This window comes from Pelophylax lessonae (genome assembly GCF_965119305.1).
Source record: "Pelophylax lessonae genome assembly, chromosome: 5".
Taxonomy (NCBI): domain Eukaryota; kingdom Metazoa; phylum Chordata; class Amphibia; order Anura; family Ranidae; genus Pelophylax; species Pelophylax lessonae.
This window is the reverse complement of record NC_138772.1, coordinates 69,205,975-69,221,396: the sequence shown is the minus strand read 5'-3', so window position 1 is coordinate 69,221,396 and position 15,422 is coordinate 69,205,975. Positions and strand designations below refer to the sequence as shown.

Sequence of the window (15,422 nt, the reverse complement as noted above, 5' to 3'; positions counted from 1 at the left end):
ATCAATGCTCCCTGCTGATACGACTGCTTGTGGAAGAGAATTCCACATCCTTACCGCTCTTACAGTGAAGAACCCCTTACGCACTTTAACCGCTTCCATACAGAGCAGTTAGACACCCTTCCTGCCCAGACCAATTTTCAGCTTTCAGCACTCTCACACTTTGAATGACAATTGCTCAGTCATGCTACACTATAACCAAACAAAATTTTTATCATTTTTTTCACACAAATAGAGCTTTCTTTTGGTGGTATTTGATCACAACTGGGGGGGTTTTTTTTCGTGATATATGCAAAAAAAGAGCAAAAATTTTGAAAAAAAAACACTTTTTTTTAGTTTCAATTATGAAATTTTGCAAAAAATAAATTTTTCTTCATACATTTGGGCCAAAATGTATACTGCTACATGTCTCTGGTAAAATTAACCCAAATTAGTGTATATTATTTAGTCTGTGTGAAAGTTATTGAGTCTAGAAGCTATGGTACCAATTACTGAAAATTGATCACACCAGATGTACTGACTGCCTATCTCCTTTCTTGAGGCCCTGAAATGTCAGGACAGTACAAATACCGACCAAATGACCCCTTTTTGTAAAGTAGACAGTCCAAGGTATTTAGTAAGAGGCATGGTGAGTTTTTTGAAGTTGTAATTTTTTCCCACAATTCTTGGGAAAATTAAGAAAAAAATTTTTTTTTCTTTTTTTTCCCACAAAGTTGTCAATTTATAAGCTATTTCTAACACATAGCATGTACACAGCAAAAATTACACCCAAAAATACATTCTGCTACTCCTTCCGAGTATGGCGATACCACATGTGTGAGACTTTTACACAGCCTGGCCACAAAAAGAGACTCCACGTCCAAGAAGCACATTCAGGCGTTCTAGGAGCATAAATACACATAAAACTTTCTTACTACCTATCACACTTTTCAAGGCCCTAGAGCACCAATACAATGGAAAAGTCCACAAAATGACCCCATTTTGGAAAGCAAACACTCCAACGTATATTCTATGAGGCATAATGGGTCGTTTGAACATATCATTTTTTTCCACAGGTTTTTGGAAAATGTGGGAAAAAAATGAAAACTTTTTTTTTTTACACAAAGTTGTCAATTTATAGGATATTCCTAACACATAGCATGTACACAGCAAAAATGACACCCCAAAATACATTCTGCCACTCCTCCTGAGTATGGCAATACCACATGTGTGAGACTTTTTCACAGCCTAGCCATATAGAGGGGCCCAACATCCAAGGAGCATCATCATGCATCCTAGCCACTTGCCTAGGCCTATTTTTGACATTTGGTGTTTACAAGCTAAAATCAGTTGTTTTGCTAGAAAACTGCTTAGAACCCCCAAACATTATATATTTTTTTTTAGCAGAGACCCTAGAGAATAAAATGGAGATTATTGCAATATTTTTTATCACACCGTATTTGCGTAGCGGTCTTCCAAACGCAATTTTTTTGGAAAAAATTCACTTTTTTTAATTAAAAAATAAGAAACCTGTAAAGTTAGCCCAATTTTTTTCCATAATGTGAAAGATAATGTTAAGCCGAGTAAATAGATACCCAACATGTCATGTTTCAAAATTGCGCACGCTCACGGAATGGCGACAAACTTTGGTACTTAAAAATCCCCATAGGCGACAATTTAAAAATTTCTACAGGTTGCCATCTTTGAGTTACAGAGGAGGTCTAGGGCTCAAATTATTCCTCTTGCTCTAACGATCGCGGCGATACCTCACATGTGTGGTTTGAACACCGTTTACATATGTGGGCGGGGTTTCTGTATGCATTCGCTTCTGCGCGCAAGCTAACGGGGACAGGGCGCTTTAATTTTTTTTTTTTTTTTTTTTTACTATTTATTTTATTTATTATTTTTTATTTTTACACCGTTTAAAAAAAAAAAAATTGATCATTTTTATTTCTATTAAAAGAAATGTAAATATTCCTCGTAATAGAAATAGGCACGACAGGACCTCTTTTTTGTGAGATCTGGGGTCAAAAAGTCCTCAGATCTCACAAGTACACTAAAAGATAGAAAAAAAAAAAATAATTATAATATAAAATGAAAAAAAAAAAAAAAAAGGACCTTTAAACCGGTTGCTAGGCAACAACATTTTCCGTAGCTCCGGTCCTCCAAGACCATAGAGTCAAGTGAGGGCAAGCTTGCCCTCACTCGACATCCTGTCTGTGAGGATTTGGGACCGGATCGTTTTCCCCGCTGCCGGCGGGTCCGGTAAGCGGGGAAAAGGACCGGAACGCGTCGGGAGGGGGGGGGCGCCTCTTCCGCCATCCCGGAAGGGTGATCCCACGGCGAATCCGCCACTGGGACCACCCTTATCGGAAAGCCAACCGTCCACCGTTTAAAAAAATACCAGGGTTATGGCAGCTATCTGCTGCCATAACACCGGTATTTAGGTTTAAACGGACGACGTATATAAACCTTTTTGGACTTGGACATGGTGGCTGTATGAAGGGTGACAGGTGCTCGGGTACTTTGTTGGGCAGGTGACAGGTACTCTTGTACTGATGAGCAGGTGGCAGGTACTCGGGTACTCCGATAGGCAGGTGACAGGTACTCGGGTACTCTGATGGGCAGGTGACAGGCAGGTGATAGGTACTGATGAGTAGTACTCACTGACTGATAGGTGATAGGTGATACTGTACTGATGGGTACTGATGATCAGTACTGATACGTGATAGGTACTGATGAGTACTGATGAGTAGTGATGGGTACTGATGAGCAGGCGGCAAGTACTTGGGTACTTCAGGCATCAGGTACTCTGATGAGCAGGTGGAAGGTACTCGGGTACTCTGATGGGTAGGTGACAGGTACTCAGGTACTCTGATGACGGGTACTCCGTTGACAGGTACTCAAAGTACCCGAGTACCTGTCATCAGAGTACCCGAGTACCTGTCATCAGAGTACCCGAGTACCCGTCATCAGAGTACCCGAGTACCTGTCATCAGAGTACCCGAGTACCTGTCAGAGTACCCGAGTACCCGTCATCAGAGTACCCGAGTACCCGTCATCAGTGTACTCGAGTACCTGTCATCAGAGTACCCGAGTACCCGTCATCAGAGTACCCGAGTACCTGTCATCAGAGTACCCGAGTACCTGTCATCAGAGTACCCGAGTACCCGTCATCAGAGTACCCGAGTACCCGTCATCAGAGTACCCGAGTACCTGTCATCAGAGTACCCGAGTACCCGTCATCAGAGTACCCGAGTACCCGTCAGAGTACCCGAGTACCTGTCATCAGAGTACCCGAGTACCTGTCATCAGAGTATCCGTCATCAGAGTACCTGAGTACCTGTCATCAGAGTACCCGAATACCTGTCACCAGCCCATCAGAGTACCCGAGTACCTGTCATCTGAGTACCTGATGACAGGTACTCGGGTACTTTGATGGGCTAGTGACAGGTGCTCTTTATTGGGGGGGGGGGGCAATCAGTGTGTTTAGGGTGCACTGTACTTGGTAACTAGCTGTTACCACAATCTCCTCCTCACACAGGATCAGTGTGTGAGGAGGAGAACACGGTGACAGCTAGTTACCGTGTTCTCTGTTGACATTTGTGACCGGCTGTGATTGGACACAGCCGGTCACGTGGTAAAGAGCCAATTTCATTGGCTCTTTACCTAGATCGGGGATCGACTCTGTCCGAGGGACGAGCCTCGTCCCCGATCGCTGCTCTGCGCGCCCCCCCGGGGGCGCGCATTGCAGAGAGAAGGAGCGGCTCGTGCTGGAGCCGCTCATGTGATCGGCTGTGATTGACACAGCCGATCACGTGGTAAACAGCCAATTTCTATTGGCTGTTTACCTTGATCAGTGATGGGCTATGTCCGGGGGACGAGCCTCATCCCTGATCGCGCCGCTGCGCGCCGCCGGGGGCGCGCAGTAGCAGCTAGAACGGGCCGACGTCATATGACGGCGGCCCGGATCTAGACAACCACTTTGCCGACGTCATTTTACATGACTCGGTATGGAAGTGGTTAAGGTTAAACCGCCTTTCCTCTAGTTTTAGTGAGTGGCCACGTGTCTTATTGTATCTCCTTTCTCTGAATAGTTTGTTCGCCAGAGTCGCCAGTACAGTATTTGTACATTGATATCATATCCCCTCAATCGTCTCTTCTCCAGAGAGAATAAGTTCAGGGCTTGTAGTCTTTCCTCATAGCTGATGTCCTCCATTCCCCTAATTATTTTTGTTGTCCTTCTCTGGACTTTCTCCAGTTCCAGCACATCCTTTCTGAGGAGGACCGGTGCCCAGAACTGGACAGCATACTCCAGATGTGGCCGGACCAGAGTCTTGTAGAGCGGGAGAATAATCTCTTTATTTCTGGAGTGAATCCCCTTTTTTATACAACCCAGTATTCTGTTGGCTTTGCTTGCAGCGGCTTGGCATTGCATGCCACTGCCAGGCCTGTTGTCTACCAGTACCCCCAAGTCCTTTTCCATCCTAGACTCACCCAGAGGTTCCCCCCCCTAGTGAGTAGCTTGCTTTCTGGTTTCTGGCCCCCAAGTGCATTACTTTACATTTTTCAACATTAAATCTCATCTGCCATGTAGTTGCCCACTCCGTTATTTTGTTCAGGTCCGCTTGCAAGGTTTCCACATCCTGCATAGAAGATATTGGCATGCCTAATTTAGTATCATCTGCAAATACTGAGATTGCACTCGATATCCCCTCCTCCAGATCATTTATGAATAAATTAAACAGGATTGGTCCCAGGACAGAACCCTGGGGGACCCCACTTTCCACACCCGCCCAATCCGAGTACTCCCCATTAATCACCTCAGCTCGTTAGATTGCTTTAAAAATTCTTTCCTGGGTGTACTTAATATAAGTGGGTACTAATATTTATAGGTAAAGTTGATCCAGGGAATATCCGATTGCCTCTCGGGGGATCAGGAAGGAATTTTTTTCCACTGCTGTAGCAAATTGGATCATGCTTTGCTGGGTTTTTTTCTCCTTCCTCTGGATCAACTGCAGGTTTAGGATATGGGATTGTATGGTTAGGTTTTTCAATACTGTTTTTTTTTTTTGGTTGAACCAGATGGACTTGTGTCTTTTTTCAACCTGATTAACTATGTAACTATGATCCTCCCTTACTCTAACCAAAATGACATAAAAGTTTTGCCACACACACACTCATTGTGGCTGTAGCAGGCCCCATGCTTCTAGAAAGGTTATCCACAAGATTTTGGAATGTATCTGTGCTCATTTAGCCAAGAGAGCAATTGTAAGGTCAGGTGTTCCAATTCATCCCATAGGTGTTCAGTAGAGTTCAGGTCAGGGCTCTGTGTAGGCCACTCAAGTTAATCCACATAAAATTGGCCAAACAATGTCTTTATACAGCTGGGTTTGTACACAGGGACCTGGTCATGCTGGAACAGTAAAAGGCCCTCTCCAAACTGTTGTCACAAGATTGGTAGTTCACAACTGTCTAAAATTTCTTTTTACTCTGTAACATTACCAGCCCCCTTTACTGGAAACACCAAACTAAACACTAATTTGGAGTGGTTCCTATGTATGTGTAGTGAGTGCCAATTTTTCCTTCTCTCCCCACTCAGTGGTGCTGACAGGGAGACACTGACACAGCAGTGGCTACAGGGGATTTTCTCCCCATCCCTCTCCTACCTGAACCATCGTCCTAGAGTGGGCAACAGAACAAGAACAGCTTACCGCTATGCTCCTCTCCCCTGCTTCCTCATTGGCAGAGGAAGGGACCAATGGAAAGGTGCTGGAGAGGAGCACCATGGGACACGTATTCCCAAAGGTGAGCAGCCCCATTGCAGGATATTGATTGAAAGGAAAGCAAGTGCTCTGGGGTAGCTCTGCAGGGGGGTCTGATATGATCAATGTCAATATATGATAAGACAATAGGATAATGAAATAAATACTGAATACAAAATACAAAGGTAGAATATAAGTAACATTCATGTACATGAGAAACTGTAAGAGGTATTTAAGTCCATAGTAATACATATAAATCCCAAAAAGGAGACAGTGTGCTAGTAGGGCTGATGTCTAGGACTGCAGTAAGGGCTAGCTCCGCAACACAGGGAAGTCAGTTCTGTGGGAGAGAGCAGATAAAAGGACAAAAGGAGCACCTCTAAGTGCAGTATTAGTTTATTGAAGAAAAGCACACAATAATAGCAACTTACATAGAGTAGAAAATCACAGGCTTAGGATCACTCCAGTGGTCCGCGGGAATAGGCTGTAGGGTCCAGAGTCCAGAGAAGAAGGGATGGTAGCGGCCCAAGAGATGGAGTCGGGAGACGGGAAGGTTGGCTGGGCATCTTCCGGGTTCGGCTAATGTCCAGGAACCAACTGAAACACAGCGTACACCGCGTGACGTCACCGGAGCTGGGAGATGACACGATGCGTTTCAGAGCATGTGCCAAGCTCACAACAGGCATGCGCGCTCTTTTTTTTTTTTCAAGTGTAGGAACCTACACTTGAAAAAAGAGAGCGCATGCCTGTTGTGAGCTTGGCGCATGCTCTGTAACACGTCGTGTCATCTCCCAGCTCCGGTGACGTCACTCGGTGTACGCTGCGTTTCAGTTGGTTCCTGGACATTAGCCGAACCCGGAAGATGCCCAGCCAACCTTCCAGTCTCCCGGCTCCATCTCTTCGGCCGCTACCATCCCTTCTTCTCTGGACCCTACAGCCTATTCCTGCGGACCACCGGAGTGATCCTAAGCCTGTGATTTTCTACTCTATGTGAGTTGCTAATATTGTGTGCTTTTCTTCAATAAACGAATACTGCACTTAGAGGTGCTCCGTGTGTCCTTCCATTGCAGGATAGGGGCCATGGACTGCAGCCCCCAGGATGCCTAGTAAGAAGGTGGGCAATGTAGACTGGAAGTATGGGGTAGACTCTGAGGCAAGCAAGGGGAGGTGGACACAGGAGAGGACCACAAGGAGCCGGGGGAAAGCCAGAGGGGCCACGAGACAGCTATCGAGAGTGATATCACGGCCCAGCAGGTGTGACAGCATCTTCTATCAGCAGTTTACCCGGCCAACAGCTCCACGTTTGGATGCAGACCTACCGCCTTAGGCACCCTATCGGCTGTGTGGGTGCCTGCCCCAACATCGCTGAGCCTCTCGGTTTCCAGGTTGCCAGTCGGGCAACCTGCAAGAGCCTGTTCTAGGACATCTTTCCATTGGTCCTTCTTGTCCCAGGATTGGTGAGTGGGCAGCACAGTGAGCATCTTGTGCAAACCCTCCTTTTTAAGTAGGACACTGCATGCAGACACCTTTACTTTACTCACTTCAACAAGCCCTGTAGGGGAACCCTTTTGCACAGTTCTTTCATCCTGCTAAAAGAATCACCTTTTACACATTTGCCAGGACATATTGGGCCTTTCTAAAGAGCTAGCTGAAGACTCAAAGCCTCATCGTCTGTGTTTGTTCAGACCTGCAGTGACTCAGGGACACACACTTATGCTCACTAAGGATGAACTCTAACTTTTATTCTAAAGTTTATATTGTTTTGCATATTGTACCACCCTTATACAGTCAGGGCCTGTGATTTCAGCATTTCTGGGAGACAGATTGGCCCTGCAACAAGCCATCTTTGTTCCCCCCTTAAGCCTGAGCGTATAGGTCATAAGTGAGTTGTTTGAGAATGTGTTCAAGGTATTTTATATGGATCTTCACTGTTTTACTGCCTAATGCAAAAGTCTGCCATACTTGACTAATTGGTTAAATTATTATTACTTGTTTGATTAAAAAGTCTCTTAGTAAAAATACTTATTTTATGATTCACTGCTGCCTGTGTCCATTTGCTGTTGTGTTCACAATAATCTTTATTCCCAGGTGTGCTAGAGGGGCTGAGACTGTTCTTGGGGTTGAGGGGCAGAGCACAGAACCTAAAATTCTCAAGCGGCTCCTTCAGGGGTAGCGCTACATATGTTTGGCCATAGTATATTTGTGAATATCAGGGCATGCTAGGTTTTGTAGTTCCTCAGCCATTAATGCGCCACACTTGATCTATAATCTGTGCATATTCTGCAGTTCTATTCCTTTAGCTTTTTACCTTGACGTCCCTTGCATTTTCTGGGAGAACAATTTTTTCTTCCATCCATTGATTATTTGTAGACACATTCTTCTCAAACAGCACGACTTTTTCCTGTAAAGAAAATGGAATGATGTATGGAAAATATACTAAAACCCAATAAACACATGTACACCATTACGAGCCTTGGACTGAGTTATTTATGTTTCACAGCGTGCAATAAGTAAAACAGATCAATAGACAAAGCTGTTAAATATGAACATTTTACATTTGTACAAACTCATCTCAGAGTAAATTAAACCTGAGGACTTAAACAAGGGCGCAATCAAGCCGTGTTCATTAAGACTGAAACATCGTGTCAGTAAACAATCAGCATTTGAGAAACAAAGTGATGAGTGCAGTAATGAAAGTGTATTGGAGTGGGGAGTCAAACAAATTATAGAAGAGACGGGGAGTTCGTTTCAAAACAGATGCTCAATATTGAATCTACTTTACTCTGATTCATGTCGATGATGCTTAGTTTTTTTAATGGTAAAGCTTCAGTCTCCCCCAAAACAGATGTTTAAGTTTTTGGCAAACAATGATGAATTGCCTAAAACCATGGGATTGATTTATTAAAGGAGTAGAGGCTGTTCACCTAGCAGTCAATATAAGTGAATAAGGTGAAGCTGGGTTCATTCTTAATACCCAAACATTGGTGAGAGAAACTAAACAAAACAATGAATTTTTACCAGGACATGATTGATAATTTAAAAAGCTTCAACTTATTTACTGACATTCACCTTGCTACATAAACAGTTTTTAAAGCGGAACCTTATTGTATCTGAGCACCACAAACTAAAATCACTATTTAATTTATTTTTAAAATTCAAAGCAAACTTATCCATCCTTATCTCAATGCTTTAATTTGCTGAGAAATCACTTTGAAAAAAAAACACCCTCCTAGCCGTAGCCATCTTGAGTAAGGGCAGATGATTCATGTAGCATTTACATCCTGGAATTCATCTGCCCTTAGCTCATGCATGCAGGCAGGAGGGTGTGCTTAGCTGAGAAAGCCCCTCCCCCAGATGAAAAAATGCACGTGAAGACTCCTGGGATGTACAGTATCTCACAAAAGTGAGTACACCCCTCACATTTTTGTAAATATTTTATTATATCTTTTATGTGACAACACTGAAGAAATTACACTTTGCTACAATGTAAAGTAGTGAGTGTACAGCTTGTATAATAGTGTAAATTTGCTGTCCCCTGAATATGACTCAACACACAGCCAATAATGTCTAAACCGCTGGCAACAAAAGTGAGTACACTCCTAAGTAAAAATGTCCAAATTGGGCCCAAAGTGTCAATATTTTGTGTGGCCACCATTATTTTCCAGCACTACCTTAACTCTCTTGGGCATGGAGTCCACCAGAGCTTCACAGGTTGCCGCTGGAGTCCTCTTCCACTCCTCCATGACGACATCACGGAGCTGGGGGATGTTAGAGACCTTGCGCTCCTCTGCCTTCCATTTGAGGATGTCCCACAGATGCTCAATAGGGTTTAGGTCTGGAGACATTATTGGCCAGTCCACCACCTTTAGCCTCAGCTTCTTTAGCAAGGCAGTGGTCGTCTTGGAGGTCTGTTTGGGGTCGTTATCATGTTGGAATACTGCCCTGTGGCCCACTCTCTGAAGGGAGGGGATCATGCTTTGCTTCAGTATGTCACATCACATGCTGGCATTCATGGCTCCCTCAATGAACTGTAGCTCCCCAGTGCCAGCAGCACTCATGCAGCCCCAGACCATGACACTCCCACCACCATGCTTGACTGTAGGCAAGACACGCTTGTCTTTGTACTCCTCACCTTGTTGCCACCACACACGCTTGACACCATCTGAACCAAATAAGCTTATCTTGGTCTCATCAGCCCACAGGACACGGTTCCAGTAATCCATGTCCTTAGTTTGCTTGTCTTCAGCAAACTGTTTGCGGGCTTTCTTGTGCACCATCTTTGGAACAGGCTTCCTTCTGGGACGACAGCCATGCAGACCAATTTGATGCAGTGTGTGGCGTATGGTCTGAGCACTGACAGGCTGACTCCCCCACCCCTTCAACTTCTGCAGCAATGCTGGCAGCACTCATACATATATTTCCCAAAGACAACTGATGACGTCAGCATGGCCTGACGAAACGTGCGTCGGGAGCGTGAGACCGTAGAGTTCCGGGTTGGCGGGACGCTGGCGTGGAGCGGCGTTCCATTCATCTAACCTATCGCTGTTGTTATTTGCTATAGAAGGCGGAATTTCAAGTTTTTATGGAGTAAGTGCAATTTTGACAATAAATTGTTGTTATATTGACATACTACACCATTGGAGTCTTTCTTCTATTTGCATTTGGATGTCCCCATAATTGGAGTTCCATACAATACCTGGTTTCATTTGCTTGTGAGAAGACAGTGACAGGGATGAATTGGAGCTTATATGGATGTCAATTCTGATTATGATGACTTGGAGCTTATGTGGATATCAATGCTGATTATGACCCCCTGTAATTAAGGGGTCATATTTTTCCGGTAAGCAGTATCTAATCAGAGCACTGGGTGAAGGTATCTTGAGGTGAAGGTTTCCATCATTCCATCAAGTCCATGCTGTTTATTGCTGAGATGAACTATTTTTCACTTTGATTCAAGCACTTAAAGGACTCAATGTTTATTTATTTATTTATTTATTTATTTATAAGCTGTTATCTTGCTTTTCCATTTTTGCAGATTGGTTTCAAATGGTATTAGCAAATTTAGACCCTATATCAGCTTTCATTATTTATGCACAATAGCACTTTATTGTGAGCACCACTGTTGAGCGCAATATCTACCCACATTTTTCACAAATAATGGCTGTGTGTTGAGTTATTTTGAGGGGACAGCAAATGTACACTGTTATACAAGCTGTACACTCACTACTTTACATTGTAGCAAAGTGTCATTTCTTCAGTGTTGTCACATGAAAAGATATAATAAAATATTTACAAAAATGTGAGGGGTGTACTCACTTTTGTGAGATACTGTATGTCATCATTTTAGCCTAGGCTGGGAACCAGCAGGCAACTGAATAAATGTAAAAAAAAAAAAGAAAAAGATCAAAACAAGTAAATATAATATTCCTTCCTATCTATTTACTAATGGTAGCAGGGTAAGGACTGAACGTAGTTAATGTTAATAATTCCTGTAGTAAATCAACCCAATTTAAATGATTGTAAACAATCACCTTGTAATACAACCCATTCTGCTTAAACTAGAAATGAAGGGAAAAACATTTTTGTATAAATTTAAAAAAAACATTATAAATACCTTTTTTCCCTTTTTTTATTCGTGATCACATTCCCTCTGTTCTCAGCTGCATAAGAGCTGGGGTAGGAGAAGCAGCAGCACACTGAGCTTTCCAGTAATTAGCTGTGTAGCAGGGGCATGTCAGGACAATTCTGACCATTGGAGGAGAGCACACAGCACAGCTAGAGAACTGCCCTCTGTGTGTTCTCCTGCTTAGTGTGGTCAGTTTTTAATAGGAAAGCAAGGAACTAGCGGGAAACACCAGGGATTTCACATAAAGGAAGCAATCCAAAAAGAACAAGAGACTTTATAATACAAGTACATGGTACAGCAGGTACATATCAGGAATATGAAATGTTGGGGTAACGAATGCTATAATTATTGCTTCTTTTTTCTCCAGTAGTGAGACTTATCTGCCTTAGTTCCCGATTGTGCCCTGTATTGCCTTGATGCCTCCATACTTTATCATTTAAAAGAAAAAATAAATAAAGAAGTGGTCCGTTGGAATTGTTTTCTCCTTCTCTATACACCCATTGTATATCTATGCTGCATAATATATTCTTATACATACTGGGGTTGGTTTACTAAAGGAGTAAAACAAGCTTACTTTACAAAGTGAATTCACACATAGCTTAGTGAATACGGTGCAGCATTCCATTCTCTAAGCTAAGTGAACATTCACATTGCAAAGTGAAAATGCTCTACTCCTTTAGTAAAGCAGCTACCATATATACTCGAGTATAAGCCGAGATTGTCAGCGTGTTTTTTCATGCTGAAAATGCCCCCCTCGGCTTATACTCAAGTCACTGTCTTTTTAAAAATGGCGCCGCCCGGCGCTGACATGTCACCGCGCATGTGCCGCATGCCCAGGAATAGCCGAATGTGTACGGGCTTTCCCAAGCATCGGCGGCGCATTCACGGTGACGTATTGGCGCCGGGCTGCGAGATTTTTAAATCGAAGGCGCCTCACCGAAAGGTAAGTGAGACTCCTCCTCAGCCCCTGCATTTCCTCATGCAGTGCCGCGGGCATGGTACAGAACATTCTCCTGTACCATGCCCGCAGCACTGCATCTCCTGAGAAGAGTACTTACAGCGTTTGTTACCCCAACATTTCATATTTCTGATATGGTTCTGATGTACCATGTACTTGTATAGGAGAGTCTTCTCTTCTCTTTGTATTGCTTCCTTTGTGTGAAATCCCTGGTGTTCCTGGCAGTCCCTCTGCTTTCCTCAAAGGAGATGTAGCCGGAAACTCTAGAACCCCATTAAAATCTTTATTAGCTACATAAAGGTCAAGATTAAAAATAACTGACGCGTTTCGGCATACAGCCTTGTTCACAGCATGATGTACACAGATGCTGTGAACAAGGCTGTATGCCGAAATGCATTAGCTGTTTTTAATCTTGACCATTATGTAGCTAATGAAGATTTTCATGGGATTCTGGAGTTGTCGGGCTACATCTTTCTTGGTGCAGCGTTTTCAATGGCTGGAGGTCATTTGAGCCAGGGCACCCAGTGAAGGACTCCAACCTTGATCTATTAGGTGTGCTCCCTGTTGTGAGCACTGTCTTTGTGCTTTGCCTCTTGTAACGACACCCCGGGTATGAAAGGGGTTACAGTTGTTTAGGACATTTCATTCACAAAGGCAGCTACCGGACACTCCACTCAGCCGAACGAGAAACCCATACGAATAATCCCCCCCCCCCAAGTACGAGCCCCCAATACACATTACTCTGAATGTCAATACATCCCTTAGCAGACAACAGGTGAGTTCATTAGCACACTTAACAATAGGTGAATGGAAAGCCCCCTTAGACAAAAGCAACATCGTTAGACAGTCAGTCTCCACATTGTACTTCCTGGAATGACCAGATTAGGAGTTGTACTTCCTGGTCATGGACCTCATACTGTACAGGGAATAAAATATTCATATTTCAAGAGAGACATCATTCCTGAATATCACTGTCCCATTTGGAGCCATCCAAACCATATCCCCAGTGCCCCCCAGTTCCCTGGTCACCCTGTGCCCCTAGTGACTCCCGTCACACCTCTGCTTTCCTATTACAAACTGACCACACTAAGCAAGAGAGCACATTGTGGTCAGTTCTCTAGCTGTGCTGGGAACTCAGTGTATTTTCCTCCAATGATCAGACTTATCCTGACACCCCCCCCCCCCATTGCACAGCCATTCACTGGGAAGCTCAGTGTCCTGTTTCTTCTCCTCCCGCAGCTCTTTTGCAGCTGCAAACAGGAGGAATGTTATCACTTATAAAAAAGGTAAAGTAAGGTATTTATAATGTTTTTTTTTTAAATCTATACAAAAATGTTTTGCATTTAATTTCTATTTAAAACTGAATGGCTTGTTTTACAAGGTGATCGTTGACAACTGCTTAAAGCTGGTTCACACTTAGTGCAGAGTGGCTCACAGCAGGGGTCCGATGTGTCCCTGTTCTCCCTCTCAGGGACGAATCAGGCTGTAATTTTTGCCTGAATTTGGATCTGAAAAAGAGCCAAAGATGCACAGGACCCCTATCAGATTACCGCTACCCATCAGATTGTGTAACGGAAGTGGCGTTCCAACCAAAAAATACTTACTGCGCATGCGCTAAGCATTCCGACACTCATTCCGCGCCGATATACGTTCCAAACACTTCATGATCTGACGGGTAGCGGTAATCTGATAGAACAGCAGCAGCAGACATCTTACTACACCCCACCCAGCTACTGTATGTCTTGAATTTCAGAATAATTTTAGCAATAAAATGGGCGTATATAAAAGAAAAGAAATATATATATATATATTGACATCTGTGATGCTGCTTTGATGTTACATTTTGTAACAAGCTGGACGCCAGCAGTAGGAAGGTGGCAGAGGCCATGTTGGTACACCCCGCACTGCTTAGCGCTAAACCTTTATGTTTTCAAAATTTAACATCCAAACAGCATCACAGATTTCAATATATTATATTTATTTATATACGCTCACTTTATTGCTAAAACTACTCTAAAATTCAAGACGTAGCTGGGTGTAGTAAGACGTCCGCTGCCGCTGTTGTTGAACAATCTAATAGGCTCTGTTGGCAGTGAAGTGGAGAAGTGTGTGGAATGCATAGTGCGCCGTGCAGCGCATATTGGAACGCATAGCGCATGCGCAGTAAGTATTTTTGGTCGGAAAGTCACTTCCATTACACAATCCAATGGGTAGCGGTAATCTGATAGAACACCGGCTCCATTGAGAGCCGGGCACACTCTCCTGTCATGAAAATTGGATGCGGGGAAATCTCCATCCAATTCGCACTAGTGTGAACCCAGCCTTAAGCAGGGGGGTGTGGTTTGAAGTTATGTACATCACCCTGCTGGCTCCTCCCACCACACTGGCTCCTCCCACCAGCAATAACCTACCTGCACTACACAGAGAAGCACAGAGACCCAGCGATGACATAATTTGGTCTAAAATAAGGTGTGCCATGAAAACAGAAAGGTTTTATTTCAAAATGTCATTAGCAGGTCGATGAGTGGTAGAGGGAGAAACCAAGGAAGGCAAAATATAAACAGAATAAACTTCATTTTTAATGTTTTTCTCATTAGAAGGTTTGTAGTCTTTTCTCCCGTCTAGAGCACTTCATTCCAGCTGCGCAGGAGGGCGAGCCGATGAAAGCTGCTTAATGGAATCTTACCTCATCAGCGTTGAGCACCAGTCTCAGGCTGTTGTCTTCTTCAATCAAGTAATAAAAGTGGAAGTGACAGGTCAGGCGGCTGCTGCTGCGATATGGCGAGCTTTTCATGTACGCCTTTCTGTGTCCATTCTGCAGGCTGCCTTGAATAAACATAAAATGGCCTGAAACAATGAAAAAGAAAATGGTGATTATACATATAGTAGAGCAGAAAAGTGAAAGGGGTAGGAAACAGGAATTCACTGTACTGGTTATTTATGGGTCAGTATCTGGGGCAGCAGGTGTATCGAAAGCACTAAAATACTAAAAACAATACAGTTAAGTATGCCAAAATAGTGTATTAAATTAAGCTACTTTTATAAAGCATTTGTAAACCCAATTTTTTTATATATTTTTTTTGGAATACTAACAAAA

General features: G+C 43.5%; 1 protein-coding gene across 1 annotated transcript in view; it reads right to left on the bottom strand.

Annotated features, from left to right (window-relative positions):
• The window catches only part of MALRD1 (MAM and LDL receptor class A domain containing 1), a 558,112-nt gene extending 542,980 nt beyond the window's left edge, over positions 1-15,132 (bottom strand). The window contains exons 1-2 of the mRNA XM_082259425.1: positions 15,012-15,132; positions 8,050-8,142 (exon numbers count right to left, since the gene is read on the bottom strand). Of these exons, the coding sequence (XP_082115551.1) occupies positions 8,050-8,142; positions 15,012-15,119 (201 nt within the window). The 5' untranslated portion in view covers positions 15,120-15,132. The remainder of the gene's footprint in view (positions 1-8,049; positions 8,143-15,011) is intronic.
• Positions 15,133-15,422: the final 290 nt, after the last annotated feature.